The following is a 16877-nucleotide window of genomic DNA, read 5'->3' as shown; positions in this document are numbered from 1 at the left end:
CGCGAAAAAAGTCTGGTGTGAACTGGAGGTGAAACGGATACCGCGCGCACACTGCTTTGCAGCGCTTCCGAGTCTGGTGTGAACCTGGCGTTAGGCTGACTGCTGTGCCCTAAAGGCACCTATAGACTTTCCAAAACCTTCTAACATTTACATTGCATCTTCTTTGTGCATGGCTCCATCCAGAATCCCTTTTGGCGTCACGGGACTGCTGGGGCCAACCCACCTACTGTTGGGCGAAGGTGGGATACACCATGATCTGGTTGCCAATCTCACAATCACATGCACATCTAAGGGCCATTTAGAGTCACCAATTAACACGTGGGAGACACGCATCCACGGGGAGAACATAAAAACTCCAGACTGGAAGGTCCCTGCCAGGATTTGAACCAGGGCCTTCTCGCTGTGAGGCAAGAGTGCTAACCACTGTGCAATCTAACGCCCTGCATTCCTGACATCGTCTCCAAAATGTTGCCAAAAAAGTTAAAACAATGGCCTGATTACAGTGGAAACTTGGAAGCAGTTTGACATTTTTTTAAAAATAATTTTTGCAATAGAGGAATGGGAGCCCTTGTGCACATTGGAAATAGCCTCTTTATCTAAGTTTAAGAGTGAGCATCTATATGATCAAAAATCTGGACTACTGTTCTGATCAAGGAGCCCTTCAAGAGAAGTGAGTGATGCATCCTTGACCCATAAAAAAACATTGGTTGAAAATTCCTTTCTGGAGCTGCTACAATCTCAACCATCACAAAAGTTGCTACACACGATAAAAAACTATTTTCCTGAAAACAATGTTTACTTCTTTAGAATGCTATTAATTTGTGAATCTTCATTAAAAATGGCAGTTAAATTCATTTGTCTTATCACCGCATTAAAGTTTGAATTTTAAACAGTCATTTTACAACTTTCCTTTGGCTGTGCTGTTTTAAAGTTGTTATGCTTATTTTGAATTTTTTTATCTACTGATTGTACTTTCTATCAACAAATAACTTCTTGTTTCTGGGATCATTCATAACAGCCACTTTAAAGCCTTGCATGGTAGGTTGTTACACTCATAGAATTGCCTGCAGTCACTGTAGAGGTATTTTTTTTCTGAGAAAAAAACTGGTTTGTGTAAAAACTTCTGTAAAAGTTACGCATTTTGAGGTACAAAGCCAAAGACAGCATCATCCAGTGCAGGAAGAAGTCTCAACGGTATAAAATAAGGTCAAAGCTTTTGCAGCTTTATCATCGAAATTCCCGTATGTCCAAAAACCTTTTTTTGGAATCTTGTTTGAAACAAAAAGACAGTTCATGTTGTCTTTGTTGATGACTCCCACCGTTTTATGAGTAAAACTCCTCTGAACAAGTTCAACAACTCAGATCTGATGAGACCACCAACACCTCTAGTCTTGTCCCAGTCTGAGGAGGGTTGTCCCCTTAAAGTCCTGCCTGTTAAGATTGGAAGCCCATTTTATTGGGTGACAAGAGCCGAGGGCGTTGTTGGCACAGTTGGCGTGATGGTGCTGGTGGGAGTTTGTGGGGAGCTCTGGTAGGATCGCAGTAAGACCTTATGCTTGGTGGCCTCCTTCTCTCGCTTGCGCTGGTGCTCGGCCAGGAATTCCTTGAGAAGGGTTGTCGTAAAAGTGAGGGTCTGCCTACGAAGGCGCATCAGGTATGCGTCTTGCAGCCAGGAGTTATTGAAGCAGTCCTTGATGGATGGACGAGCCCTTTTCAAGAAAAAACACAAACACAGTTAAAGGGTTACTAAGAAAAAGGAACTCCGTTTTTGCATGTAGAAGGAATGGGAACTTAAATTGAACCTTACAGTTATAGTGTTACATTTATAGAACAATTTGTTATTACACTTTGAAGTGTACACATTTTTTTATCTACCCCATCTCTCTTGGACTTTTTTTTAATGATTTTAACCCCTAGAACTAACTTTTAATGTTGGGTATCTAGCCAGGAGATATTGGAGACCATTTTGCAAAAGTTGTTGGAATGGCAGCTGTGGATTTGAACCCACAATCTCAACACCAGTAGTCTACAAATTGGTTCTCTATACCCCTGACACGCTTGATTTCTTTCTTTCTTTTTTTTTTTAACAGCGTATTGTGTTCTGTATCCGGATTGACTGTAGACCATGTCAATCAACCTCCTCTGTACTCTCTCCTGTCCGAAATACATTCAGTTTAATTAATTTATATGAATCTTTGATCGCGAGCAGATCTTTGTTTTCATTCTATAATACTGCACTAATTTTTCTATGAAGGTCTGAACTTTGAGAGTTTAAACAAGAGAGAAAATGTTCAAAATGGTCTTGTCTGTCTGAGAAAAGTGTTTAAAGTGTGTAGTGAAAAATTTCACAGCCTTAAAGTTGACTACTTTTCAAATGTCGTCTATCTTAGGTTCTCTTTAGAAGGTAACTTCCCGAATATAAAAAGGACAGCTGTACTACAGTGACATTTAGTGATTTTACTTGTAATAGTTGACCAAAGACTGAAAACCCAGCTTTCAAACTCTATACGTGAGGATTTCTGACAAACACTTTAGCAATACAAAGAGTAGCTTACCAAGGATAGCTACAGAGGATCTTTTTCAAGAACAGGGAGGCACTTTGGGACACATTCTGGTAGAGTTTAGAGAGGTCAAGCTTTGCTGCCAGGATTTTAGCTTCAGTCTCCTGAGGATTCATTTCCATGAAAGGCAACCTGCCGCTCAACCTGGAACACAGGGAGGATCGGAGTCAAGAGCCCTCAAAAACATGCAGAAAGCATTTGACAGTTTGTTTTTTTAGCAAAAATATGGGTGAGGAAAGCAGCAAAATTCCCATGTCATGTTCAATAAATGATAACAAAACATTTAGCCTGACTTTGATGGCACAAACATGCAGTTCTATTTAAGGAGGACTAGCGGGGATGAAACCACTCACATGATAAAAGTCACCACGCCTAAACTCCATATGTCAGCTGGAGGGCCCACAACATCTCCTTTTAACATCTCTGGAGCTATAAAAAGAATAAAGTGAAATGTGAGGCCTTCGAGATCTGCAGATGACTCCTCTGTACACAAAAAAAACATGAATTGGATTTTTTAATTATTTGAAAGCAGATTGAACAGATCATTTTTGTAATCTCACTACTTTTATTTGTGAACTGAAATTCAACAGTGCAATGTAGTCATTCACTCAGTTATTGTCCTTTTTAAGACTCTACTCTTGAGTATTAAAATTCTATTCTGCAGTTTTATATAAAATGTTAAATTGTCTTAGTTTTGAAATTAAAGGCCTTAGTCACAACTGCCCTTACAGTGAAAAATAGGCAAACCTTCATAGGGCATGTAGGAAATATTAAAATCATACACCACTTAGTGAGCTCGTAGAGCAAAAATGGTTCTGCACATTTTTTCTACGGTCATGCTGTAAGCGACAAGTCACAGAAAATACTTAATACGCAAGGGTAAGGGTGAAGTAGCTGAGATGCAGACTCAATGTACAGATTTTTTTTTATTGCCCCCTTAAATTCTTACTGCTTAAGGGTCTCTTGCACGCAGCCTGTTACGTTCATACCAGACTCTGAAAAGCGCATTTGAGGACTCCTTCAGGTCTTTGCATTCAAAACTCTCACACTCACACCTCACTCCGCAGGGTTTTCAATCCATTTTCAGACTCTACATACAAAACGTGCAGCGATTGAACGTGTGCTGGAACTTAAACCAGTTGAACTTTGACCAATCAAGGACTTGAATTTGGTAGAGATGACTGGGTAGCGTCCTTTTCAAAACACAGAAGTGTTAACACACACGTGTCAACATTTCGGTCCTGAAGGAGAAATGAATAACTGTGGCTTCTTAGAACACGATACGCCATTTTGACATTTCGCAACAAACCTCTTTCAATTGTGAGTATCAAGTAGCGACAGTCCAATGAGAACACCAAATGTTAAAAGCAAATTCCAGAACTTGCATTCTTAAATGTGCCACATGCCCGGTGTGTATACTGGAAATCTGGCATTCAGAGTGTAGTTTGTATGTGCATCCTTTGAACGATTACGTATCACCTGCATACCCAGTGCATGTACTATTTACACATGGTCAGTAAGGAGCAAGTATGTACACCTTACTAACAATTAGAGTGTGGCCTGTACGTCAGTAAGGTGTGCAACTTACATTATGATTACAAATACCCCCAATACACCTTCCACATATATAACAACGGTACATTCAATTTTCATGATGACCTTTCATGAAGGAGACCACATGAGCTTCAAGTGGACGGGAAGATACAACTGTGCTTCCTTTAAGTTTCACCTGCTCCTGTCTACGACCCTCTACAGGCCCGGAGAAGTACAAGTCAACTCCTCAACGGGGTGCATGTGACTAAGGCTTCTGTCTTCTGGGTAACACAAATGCTGACCGTTTTAAGTGAAAGAACAACCACTGAAAATAGATTTGCTGCAGTGCAGCAGCATAGGAATGAACTAACAAGTGGTGCACTGCAAGTCTTACACATGTACTCCAGTGTTCCAATAGGCGGACTAAACTGCTTGAGGAAGAGAGGGTTGTACGTCTGAGAGCTTCCAAAGTCAATAATCTTGATGATGTTCATGTGGGTGACTATGATATTTTCTGGCTTGATATCCAGGTGCAGGATGCGCCGCGTATGAAGATAGTCCAGACCCTGCAGGACTTGCACGATATAAGTCACCACATCATCCTCAGAGTACCGGAACCTGAGAGACAGCAAGCAAAAATCTTGTGAAATTGCTTTCACAGGTATTTTTAATGCAGCTTTTTAAAGAGGATTTAGTCACAGAGTGACTCACCTTTCTGTGAGACTGTAGAGAAGCTCCTTCCCACTGCAGTATTCAGAGATGAGCACCAGGTAGCGTGGCGTAACATACGCCTCATGTAGGGCCATGATTCGGTCATGATGGAGTGACTTTAGGATGTCGTATTCCTGAAGCACCGCCTGCTTGTTGTCTGCCTCGTATGGCACAATCTTTGCCAAAAAGAGGTTGCCCGTGGCATTTTCACGACATTCCCGGATCACGCCAAACCGACCCCTGAGTGAGAAGGGAATCATCATTAATAATAACACTATAACTCTATTTTCCAAAGTTGCTTGTAGGGAGGTGGACGAGTGGTTAGCGGTTTGAAACTCAGCAGGGAACTTTCTGCTAACATCACATGTTCTGCCTCTGCATGTGTGGGCTTTCTATGAGAATTCCACACAGTCCAAAAACATGCTTCATAGGTTCATTTGTTTCTCTTTTGCCCCTAGGTGTGTGGTTGTGTGGAACTGCAGCAAACTGGCAACTTGTTATAGTTGTTCCCAACACTAGTTTGGTTGGCTCCAGCAGGAACACAGTGGTTTCTGTAGATGGATGGATGAGCTTGAGGGTTTATTCTTTTATTGTTGTGAATAGCTCAAGGACATTCTGACTGGGAATTGAACCACTGACAAAAATAGTTTCACAACCCAGTGATTGGATCTAAGTAATTAGCGTCTTACTTAACAAAGAAATTTGCTAAGTAAATTATTGCATTTGATTGAAAATTTTAAAACACTTCTAGGTTCTAACATATAAAATCACAATCTGCAGTGACAAAATAATTGGGTTTTTAGTCCAAGTAAAAAATTGCCAAATCTAAGGGCCTAAAATAGTCCAACAACCATGTGTTTCAACAGAGTTCCATCCCCAGTTCAACTGTCCTTTTTTTACTATATTAAAAAAAAAATCTATGTTTGATTGTGAGCATGTTCTTGTATGTCTTTGTATGGTTCTGGCCTGGCAAACAGGGTTTACCAGTCTTTGCCCACCAGTGGATGGGATAGGCTCCAGCAACCCTGCGACCCCAAAAGGAAATTTGCAGATTTAGGAATTGGATGGATAGTTTAAAACCTCACAAGTAAACATATGTTCTATGACACATTGGTTTAATCATTTTAGATATTTTTTTGCTTCCCTAAAAGGAAAAAAAAAAGATTTCACGTGCAGGTTCCACCATTAACTTTACCTTGCTTTCTCATCCATAAACGTGTACGGTTTCTGTGGAACTCCCTGGCGCAGGGAACCATCCCCAGGCTTTCCCAGTGGTGTTCTACGTCCAGAGGGCGTGACCCGTCCTGTTGGGGTGACACGTCCCGATGAGGGGCTGCGGCTATCTCCTCCCAGCACAACTGGCGTCAGGCTCTGCACCACCACAACAGGTGGGGAAATGGTCACTGGTGCGACTGCAGGGGCTGTTGTCGTTGGAGTTTTCGGGGAAACAGCTGGAGGCGGGGGCGTCACATGAGATGTTGCAGTGGGAACGTACATTGGGAGAGACGAAATAGGTTTCCCAATGGCAGGAGCTGGTGAGGGTTCAGGGGACGGAGGACTGTGTGTAACTGATGGGAATGCATGAATTGGACTTTGGGGTTTTGGTGGAACAATAGGGGGAGGTTTCAGTTGGGGCTTGCTTACGCTGATGCTAATAGTGGTCTTGGCTTTGGGTGGTGTGATCTGAGCAGACGTTGTGGTCTGGACAGGAGCTTGTTGAGTGGAGATTGTGCTAACAGACAGAGTCACAGGTGGTTGGCTGACAGCTACCTGCACAGCAGGTTTGATGGTCTCTGGAGAAGCAGGTTTAGACACAGATATTACTGGAACTGACGATGGTGGAGGGACTGGCTGGACATTTGTTACTGTAGTGGATTTGGGAGGAGCGGGCTTCATGGGGGGGACTTTCATGGATGACATCATCACCACTGGGGGAGCTGAAGCTGCTGCAGGAGCAGTCTTCACCACCACTGCTGAGCTAGTTTTAGGTGGTTCTGAAAAGACACGTCGAATGACTTTTGAAAAGTACATCCTAAATACATATTAATCTTCTTTATGCAGTACATACCTAGAGAATCCAAATGCACCACCTCTGACAGGTTACTGTAAGGGCCTTGGCCAGCTTTGTTGACACAGGCCACCCTAAACCTGAAGGAGCCCCCTGCTGGCAGGTCGGTCACATTGTAATAACAATCTGCAACTCCAGTGGCAACAATCAGCCAGTTGTTATCACCTGGTGGCATTAATAGATTCAAGATTAACATCATTTTTTGTTTTACCACGGAACCAAATTACATACAAATCAACACAATGAACATTATAATAATAAATCAGAGTCCAGAAATATGTTTGTTTGGTCATTTGGTGATGCTACATTTCCCCTTAAGAATTCATGATTAGTGATAGGCGATGCAACACCATTAAGACTCGATACTGATCATTTTTTACATAAAATATTCTATACTAATGACCGATACAGATTACTAGTCATTCCTTATCGGTGAATTTTGTTTTTCAAGCATTTATATGCTACCCTAGAAACAAATACCATCAAAACTATTGAGGTAACAACTTTAATGTCTAACCCTAACCCTACTCATGACATGCTGTGCTGCTACTAGTGGTTGGTTGGATGGATGGATGGATGGATAGAGTTAGAGTCTGATTGTGTTGCTTTGATGACCTGTTCAGGTTGTTTCATACCTTGATCCCTAAATAGCTAGGATAGAGTGCAGCCACCCTCATGACCTTCCTTGAGATGTGGCAGCTATTTGTAATGGTGGAAATTGATCAAAATGTGTCTTTGCTTTGCCTAAAAATGATATTTGGTGCTGCGCTAAAAATCAGTCTGCATGTCTAGACACCTTTTCAAAGGCAAGGTTTGGTTGAATGTGTTAAATAACCTGTTTAATCATGAACGCTATATCACAAAAGACACTAACCCTCGGCTTTCCTCTCCAGAGAATAAGTGCAAGGCGCCATTGTGTCAGAAGGCCTCCACAATACCAACGCTGTGTTGTTATACTTCTGTGGAATCTCGGGAGTCCCGGGCCGATTGGGTAGACCTGTAAACATTTAAATTATTACTTTACTGTACCAATCAGTTGAAGTGTGTTATGCCCTATTTTGTCTAGAAAGACAAAGACAAACAAAGCAAACAAAGATCCACAAAACACAAAGAAGTCCCACTCTGACAAAAATACACAGAACTAAAAACCACATACGGCCACAGGTGTAATAAGTGACCAATATTTCAGCAGTTTGTTGTACTTACGAGCAAGAGAGATTGTACATGAGCTGGACACTGAGGCCAGAGGGTTGGTAGCAACACATTCATAAACTCCTGCATCTTTTTTGGTTGTCTGCATGATCATGAGGAGCTGCCGGCCGTCAGGGCAGGAGATCATGTTCATCCTGGCATCAATCTCCAATGGCTTTTTGTCTGGCAGATTATTTGCGCAAAAAAAATAGAAAACTGTTATGTGAAAGTAAGGATCTGTTTGCTTTAAAAACTTCAAACAAATCTGATTTTTTTTTTAATATTTAAGTATTACTGTACAATAATGTTCCTTTTATCAAAGTCAGTATATTATTAAGCATTAATTAAACAATATTAGGGATATACTAACATGTAAACTCACATGGTAGGGCATGCCTGTTGCAAAATAAATTACTTTTCTTTGCTTAGAAACACATAATGTAAGCTAGGTAATAAACATCACTTAGCTGCTTTTAAAATAGTTCATTTATATGCAAGCAAACACAAAGTAATGCTTAACAGCAGTTAATGTGTAATTTATTAATCAATTAATACTTAATAATGCACTAAGAAAAATAAACAGATCTTTGTTGTGAAGAGTTTCCGATTTTTTTCCCCTCAGACTCTCATTTCAATAAATAGCACCGCCAGATTAGATGTTTACACCTTTCTGCCAGCTGATGTGTGGGTGGGGGCTTCCTGCTGGAAGACAGCTGAGTGTCACGGGATCCCCCTCCAGCAGGACATGGTCTCTCAACTTGATATGGAAAACTGGAGGGAAATCTGGAGGTCAAAGACATTAAATCAGACATGAGTATGCTGCTCAAAAAGCATTTATAACAAATAACTGTCAGCTGAAATCAGAGCTAAAGAGTTTATGATACCACAGCTTAAGAAGTAAAGTAGATTTAGAAAATTTGACTGATATGAAGATATAAATGAGAATATAAAACTGGTGAATTTATTTTAAACTTGAAATTTAAAAAAAGGGCTGCAAGGTGGTTAGAGCTCTTGCCTCACAGCACACAGTGGAGAAGCATTTTTCTTCACGTGGATGTGCTGTGAAGCACATAAGTTTACATTTAAATGTAAGTAATGACTTTTTGTTGTAGCATGACCTTTCTAAAGTTATAAAACCTCTATTATGTATATTCAAGTGCTGAAAGCTCTGCGTTATCACTAGCTGACCAGCGACTATTGATGACATCATTGAGCGAAAGTGACATTAAAATTGTAGGTGTAGAGAGAAGGGCAGGATTTGAATTACGCCTAAGAATGATTCCTTTACCCACCAGAAGCAAGTTTGGAGTACTGGTTTGAGCGCATGGCACTATTGTCCGTGTAGATGGCTGTCGGTATGTCTGGCTGTGAAATTGTCTTGTCTCGCCTCCCTCTTGTCAGGCCCCAACGGTCCCAGCGGGATCTGCGCTCACCTTCCACACCTTCACCATTAATGAACACACAAAAAGAATTAAACCGGCTACAAAACCTAGCTCTGATGTGACCTCTTTCAGAAGAGCTTTAGCCACTCACCCTTCGAAGTGTCTGACTTCAGGCTCGACATAGAGTCTAGAGATTCCGATGACGCACCATTCTGGGCCTGAGATGCCAGTTGGTTCTGGGGAACAAGAGGAACCTTCATGGCTCTGCTCTCTGATGTGGAACGTCGAAGCATTGAAAAAATGGGCGTTCTCTTAGTTTCCTTTTCCTCTGATGTTCTCCTTTCCTCAGAATAGCTGCGAATTCTTGTAGAGATCCCAGCCACTGTAGATTCAATCTTTCTGCGCATTGCCAAGACAGGAGACTCACTTGGTTTCTTGACTTCCTTTTGATCCTGGTCATCTACTTGCATTGTGTCACCTTCCTTCTTTTCCTGAGACCCTCTTCTGCCAAGAGTCCAAGAAAGTCTGCGGCTGGAAGCAGCTGAATCATCTGCCTTTGGTAGGTCGTCCTTCCGCTCTGTTGATGGAGTTCTTTTCAAGCGCATTGAGAGCCTTCTCATGAAACCTTGGTCTTTTTGAGCTTCACGTAGATCCTGGACTGACTTGGACTTCTCAAATCTCCTTGGGGCAAATTCCAATGGCGCACCGACTGGCCTCGGTCTATATATCTCTTCATGTGTCTCTCCAGAGTCTGGAGGAACAGGTTGAGATTTGTCGTCATTTTTGGAACGTGACAGAAATTTCAGACTTCTTGAGAGGGAGGATTCACGTTTCTTGAATCTAGCCTCAAAAACTTCCTCTGATGTAATGTCTTCGAATTCAGTTCCTGCTGAGACTTCCTGTTGGGGCGACGATTGCGCTAAAGTCTTTGGTGGAGTGGGTTCTTTCAGCAGCACTTCTGGAGATGCCACTCTGGAGTATACTGCAGGGTGCTCAGTGGTTGATATGACGACTGGGTTTAGTGAAACAGGCATATGAGAGGAAACACTCACTTGTGAAGACGCCTCGGGGGACACTGAAGATAATGTAGTGGATGGAGCAACGGGTGTTGATGGTCCTGAGGTTGGTTCATTAACAGCTGGGACCATGATGGTCTGCATTATACTAGCATAGGCTGACATTCTTCCATCTGGAAGAACTACTCGTGCAGGAACTGAAGGTGTTACATGAGTTGAGGCAACTTGTCCCGGACTGTGAAAATACTCCTGGGTTGGTCTCACAAAGACTGAACTTGTGGTTATACTCATCTCACCAGTTTTTACTGGTATGTCCATTTTGTTTTCTGAATCCATCACAACAACTTTTGTAGTTTCTTCATGGCTTGAATCAACATTTTGATTTCTTTCATCTTTTCTTATCCCTTCTTCCATTTCTTGCTTCTTTTCTCCTTCTTCCATCTCTTCCATTTTCTCCACAGTGCTTTGACCTACAGGGGGTGGTGTAGGGATTCTTGGACCCATATACTCTGATTCATTAATTGGTTCCTCAGAAATACTCATGTCCCTCTCTGAAAACCCACTTGTACTAGACCTCTCATCAAAATTACTTTCAGTCGTCAGTCCATCCATCTTTTCATTCATGCTTTCATCAGTCTTCATTTCTTTCTCCATTAGATAGTCATCACTCTCTGTTTTTGTGGGACTTTCCCGCACTACCGACTCAGGAGTTGGCGGTTTGGGTGAAGGATCTCTGGGCGTCACAGGACGAGAGTCAAATTTGATTTGCTCTGTTAAAGCTGACATAGATATGGCTTCCTTGAGCTTTCTCTCCTCTACCTGAGTCACAGGAATCTCCAAAGGAGCTCCAGACCGCCGATGTAAAGGTATGGGCTCTGAGTCTCCTTGACTGAAAGAAGTACTTTTGCGTAAAATCTTCGGTTTGGGCACGTCATCTCTCGGGAAATCACTAGATGCAGCTCTAGTTAGTGGAGGTGGACCGAGTCGAGCGGTGCGAGATGACACGACTCGTTTTTCATCTCCCATTCCTAATGTTTCCAACAGAGGTCCTCTTAGCCCACTCATTTTGTTGTCAACAGAGCCACCACGAAGCAGTCTTTGTCTCATCAGCTCGAGCTTAAGAGCATAATCTTCTTGACTCATCTTAGCAGTTCCTGGGCTGGTGCTCCTCCTTGGTAATTCCATAGAAACCGCTTTCTTCAGAACTCTTCGCCCATCTTCCCGGTTTTCTGCCTCGGTTCCCTCCTCAGCAGGAATCCGAAGCATCAACGCACTGTCAGCTGAACCCCCGCGTCTTAACTCTCCTTTTCTTCGTCCTCCTTCTGCTTTGTCAGATTCCACACTTGAACCTCTTTTTAGAGGTTTTCTAGCTTGTTCTCGCTTTTCTGGCAAATTTGTTTCATGATTTAAAGGACGATCTTCTTTCTCTTGAGTTGGTCTTTTCCAAGGCGGATCTTTGCATGAAACTTCAAGACTTTTTTTATCTATTACTTCAGAGTCACACTCCATTGCTTCGTGGGCTTGACCGGAAGATTCAGACCGCTTACTTGTTCCATCTGGCTTCCCAGTTTCTCCCTCATTGCTCTGAATGTCAGTCAACGACATCCATGATCTGGAGAATTCCATGTTGACTGGCATAGGGATGAAAGGCAGTTCATCAATGTCTTCATCTGAATCCGATGATGACGATGGCAAAGCTGAACTGTCTTTGAGCTGTCTTGGAACTGCAATGGAGACATGGCTGGAGGAGTCATTCAACAATTCTGGGATGGATCGCATTACCATTTTTGATTTATAGCTGATTATTGATCGCTGAAAAACAGAAATGTAAATGCATGTAAATACATGCACAGAAAAGTACAAAAACAAAAACTGAGAATTTTCCTCCAGAGTTGAATAAAGTTTTCATATTTTAATGAAAACAGAGTTCCTCACCTGCCATTTTCTCCGAGACACAAACTTTTTTAAAGCCTCTGTACTAATGGCCTTTCCTTTGCTAAGCATCTGAAAAAAGAAAAAAACAGAACATTTCAAATAAAGTTTGAGACCATTATTTTTCTCAATGATAAGCAGCTACAGCAAAACACTGAAGGTAAATGCCAATGACTTTATATATACAGTGTTCCGTCGCTATGACACAGTTCACTTTTCAGGTTTCACTGTTTTGAAAACTTTTTTTAGTGCAATTTTACATTTTAATTGTTTTCGATATTGTTACCTTAAACCAGGGGTGTCTGAGACAATCTTGAGAATCAGGTCTCCTAAAAGAAAGTTAGATTAACATGGATTACATTTTCTCCAAAACAGTATTATAGAAGATAATACTAAAACTGTTGGTGTACTATTTTACTTTGAAGTTAAATCCCATAGCTGTCGGGCATCTAGGTGTGTGAAATTTGTTCTCTGCATTTGACCCCTCGCGTGGGGGAGGGGTGATCTGCAGACACAGCTGCGCTTGGGAACCAATTGGTGGTTTAATCCCCAAATCCAACCCTTAATGCTGAGTACCAGAGAGGCCTTATTTTTAGTCTTTGTATGACTCAGCTGTGGATTTAAACTCACAACCTTCCACTCTCAGGGCAGACTTTCTACCACAAGGCCACTGAGCTAATTAGAATAGCCAAATTGCACAACTATTATTGAGCTTTTGGTTGCTAAAATGAATTTGTCTAAACTTATTCCAAAAATTTGATCATCTAAATCAGGAAGTAGTTTATTTCAAAACAAAATATATTGATATAAATCAATTCTGAGACACAGTGACCAAAGAACACACACTTTATTCTGAATTTGATCATTATCAGATGCATAAAACACTTTTTTATAGTGAAACAATCAAAGGTAGAGTTCTATTTTTGTTACTTACAGTCTGTCTGCTACCAGCAGCTTAATGATGAATCCTTTAGCCTCTCGGCATAGATCAGCAAACATGGTCTCCTCAAATGCCACGTTGTAGTTCCTAATATTCAATACTGAACTACGGTCATTCTCTCCAGCAAAGGGGGATATTCCTGTCAAACTGAACACAACATAAAAAAACCACATATATGCAAAGACCACTAAAAAATATTTGAATGATGAAGAATAAAAAGGGGAAAAAAATGAAATAATTTGAGTTACTTACCACAAATAGGATATAACTCCTACAGGCCTGAGGGGGAAAATATATATATACATTCTTATGAGCTGTCAAATATACAGTTTGTAAGGCAAATGCTTCAAATTTAGATTATTTACCATATATCTGTTGCCTTTGAAACAGGGGACTGATTGACGATTTCCGGGGCAACAAATTCTGGTGTGCCATATTTGCAATACTGGGCCTCATCGGGTTTAATCTCCACCGCATTGCCAAAATCACAGATTCTAATCTGATCGCTATGAGGGTCTGCCATGAGGATGTTTTCAGGCTGGTGGATAAAAAAAAAAAAAAAGCATTTTAAGTTGGAGCCAGTGGAGGAATCAAATCTTTTAGCTAAGTATTGAGAATGAAAGTGTGTTTATAATTTACCTTTATGTCCAGATGTATGATGTTCTGATGATGAAGGTAGTCTAGACCTTCAAGCAGCTGTCTTATGCTTGATCGTACCTGACACATTAAAAATAAATAGTTTTTAGGGCATACAGCAAAAACAACATCCATATAAAGCTTAAAATGTAAAAAAAAATAGAATCCTCTAGCATTACAACTTTGCTGCCTTAAAGTAAATAACTTACATCAGATTCCAAAATAGCAGATTTCCGGATAAATCTGTCAAACAGCTCCTCGTGACATCTGTAAACATTAAGGCTTTTTTCCATACTTGACTCATCTAAAGCCCTTAGTGTTTTTAACCAGATCCTTCTTCTAAACCTTTTTGTTAGCTGTTATGTGCTAGAATTTATACAAAAGTTAACATATACCTTTTAAAAATATTTCATATCAATCCCAAAACTGTTTATAACCCAGGCAAATTTGACTTGCAGTTGCTTTTATTCAACCAGGAAGTGTTTTCTTGATTGAACAAAAGCAATGTTTCAGAGATGTTTTTGTGAAAAACAAAAAATCCTCAACTATTTTTTTATTGAGAAAATAGTGACCTGTCCAAATCTTTAAACTCAAGTTTTAGTTTTCACATGGATATACTTACATAGTACAATATGACAGGGATTGCACAACTGTTCAATACAATAATCTTGCCAGCAGTATGAATAATTATAGGTTTAACTGAATAAACATTTATTGATTAATATTTAGTGGAATGATCAGTATTGCTGAATTCTCTGTGATTAAGATATTTCAGTGCCATAAAGCCTTTTTGTTCAACAGACGTGCAACACATTTTTTTTTATTAAACCTTTAGCAAGAATCTGCCTTCCTGATTATGGATCCTATGGCAGCTACCACCAAAAAACAGAGGTTTGGCTGTAGGAAAGGCACCACATTTTGTTCCAGTTGCAGTTCACCACATGAACACTAGAGGCAGGTTTTAGAATTGAGAAATTTCTGGGGTTTTTTGGAAAGAGTTGCATCATTTTTGTTTATGTTCTTTTCATAACAGTTTTGAAGTAAGTACATTTATTTTTAAATTAGTATTTTTTTCTCGCATTTTTTAGAATAGCATGTGGGTGGACCTACTTGGTAAACAAACTCACTTTACTTAAACCCCATCCACTTTTGTAAAAATGCTAATTTTGTGGAAATAAAAGCAGTTTAAAATGGTTTAGGTTTACTTTCATTGCTTGGAATCCTTCAGGTCACATTGAAACTCAACAACATTCTGAAAATGGGCAACAGGATAGGACAAATTAAAGCAAAAGTTCTGATTGGTCCATCCATCTGCCTTAATTGTACACAAATTAAACCAGGAAGCTAGTTAAATAAAAACCTACCCCCTTCCTTTATTAACAGGAAATTAACTAGTGAAGAAAATGAAATTTACTTTATATATATATATATCTATTTTGTTTAAAGCTGGACATCATAATGTATTATTGTTGGTGGTTTCCTTTATTCTGAGGATACTTTTCTGTGATAATGATGACGGCATTCTTCTTCTCAAACGCATCTTGAAAGTAAATGACTCTCTCATGATCGAGTCTGGAGAGCAGGTTCATCTCTCTCAGAGATGATGTCTTCTTCTTGGCCCGGGTGGAGATAAACTTTGCAACGTATTCCATCTTGCTCCCCTTATGGGTCACACGCTTCACGTAAGAAAATGCACCCCTGAGGAAAAAAGAGAACATATTCAGGGAAAGTTTTCTTTCTTATAGATCTGTTGAAGTTAGACAGACGAACGCATGACAACGACCTCAACAACTTTTTTTTTAGAATTTAGTGGTTTATAAAACAATACCTTCCAATTTCCTTGTGGATGTCATAGTAGTCCGTCAGTCGTCGCATCTTTCTTAGAATACTTTCTTCATCTTCCATTGAGTCCTCTTTGTGTCTAGCTATATAGAAAGCCAAAAGACAAGACTAAATAACTTACAATTTGAATTGACTGCAAGTAGCAAAGAGACCTTAATCATTAGGGAACAATGTATTTTAAAGTAATAGATTTATTTTACTGTTAAACTCAAGTGAGAAAGCAGTAGGAGTGCACAGCATGTCTTGTTCAAGTGAAATTCCAGCGAATACAGCTTGACCTACTTTTTTTTCCCCTAATTCTACAGCAAGCTTGTGAAAGAAACAAATCAGAAGAATATTTAGCCACAAACATGTATTATGTGACACATTTTTTTCTCTTGTGCAAAATCCATTATGCAATTATTGTTAAATGTCATCTGTTTATTATATTTTATTCCGGAACTTGGAATTATAACTTTTTTCGATAAAAAAAAAAGAATATTTAGCTGTAAGTATGATCAGATTAGCACTGTTTATACCATGGTCTCCGCTTCGCGTCGGACGGTTTAGGCCTCCGCGTCGTGCGTTAATTTCTCATAACGCACACTTCGTCGGGTATTATCCCTTACGTAAAGCATGAAAAAATTAACTGGAATGGGTTTTCTACATTGTGCCACAAAATGTTCCTTCTAGATCTCTTCAGCTATGATCAGTGTTGTGGTGAAATGTTGCAATTCCTTAAAAGACCACTAGATGAGGGGACCACTCCCATGTTAAAGTCAGATTCTACAAAAAACAAAGAAACTATTTACAGTCTGGTTTACTATGGTCCCTTGTTATATCAGGGTTCACCTTTTGTGGTCTCACTGTTTAGCTGACCTTTTTCAGCACATGATTGCATTGTTTTTTTCACAGTGTACTGTGTTCTGATTGTCAATCACTCTTCTCCCTTCTTACAGTTACATACATCTTCTATCACAATCATATTTTTGTTTTCTTTCTGTAACACTGGACTTGTTTTCTCTCTTGTTTAAATTCTTAAAGTTCAAACCTTCGTAGAAAATAAGGTGTCAATTTTAACTGAGA

The 16877-nt window shown here is 40.1% G+C and overlaps 1 protein-coding gene across 2 annotated transcripts in view; it reads right to left on the bottom strand.

Annotated features, from left to right (window-relative positions):
* Positions 1 to 6: 6 nt before the first annotated feature.
* spegb (striated muscle enriched protein kinase b) overlaps positions 7 to 16877 on the bottom strand; it is a 51322-nt gene continuing 34451 nt past the window's right edge. For both annotated transcript variants that reach the window (XM_024286402.2, XM_024286403.2), the window contains exons 21-41: positions 15799 to 15895; positions 15468 to 15668; positions 14180 to 14237; positions 13974 to 14051; positions 13700 to 13872; positions 13587 to 13613; positions 13329 to 13481; positions 12681 to 12723; positions 12398 to 12466; positions 9598 to 12274; positions 9357 to 9506; positions 8731 to 8847; positions 8080 to 8247; positions 7748 to 7870; positions 6874 to 7038; positions 6001 to 6799; positions 4806 to 5045; positions 4489 to 4712; positions 2915 to 2990; positions 2556 to 2705; positions 7 to 1709 (exon numbers count right to left, since the gene is read on the bottom strand). In XM_024286402.2, coding sequence (XP_024142170.1) covers positions 1454 to 1709; positions 2556 to 2705; positions 2915 to 2990; positions 4489 to 4712; positions 4806 to 5045; positions 6001 to 6799; positions 6874 to 7038; positions 7748 to 7870; positions 8080 to 8247; positions 8731 to 8847; positions 9357 to 9506; positions 9598 to 12274; positions 12398 to 12466; positions 12681 to 12723; positions 13329 to 13481; positions 13587 to 13613; positions 13700 to 13872; positions 13974 to 14051; positions 14180 to 14237; positions 15468 to 15668; positions 15799 to 15895 — 6044 coding nt within the window. In that variant the 3' untranslated portion in view covers positions 7 to 1453. The remainder of the gene's footprint in view (positions 1710 to 2555; positions 2706 to 2914; positions 2991 to 4488; positions 4713 to 4805; positions 5046 to 6000; positions 6800 to 6873; positions 7039 to 7747; positions 7871 to 8079; positions 8248 to 8730; positions 8848 to 9356; positions 9507 to 9597; positions 12275 to 12397; positions 12467 to 12680; positions 12724 to 13328; positions 13482 to 13586; positions 13614 to 13699; positions 13873 to 13973; positions 14052 to 14179; positions 14238 to 15467; positions 15669 to 15798; positions 15896 to 16877) is intronic.

This window comes from Oryzias melastigma, linkage group LG21, assembly GCF_002922805.2.
Source record: "Oryzias melastigma strain HK-1 linkage group LG21, ASM292280v2, whole genome shotgun sequence".
Taxonomy (NCBI): Eukaryota; Metazoa; Chordata; class Actinopteri; order Beloniformes; family Adrianichthyidae; genus Oryzias; species Oryzias melastigma.
This window is presented reverse-complemented; position numbering and strand designations above follow the sequence as displayed.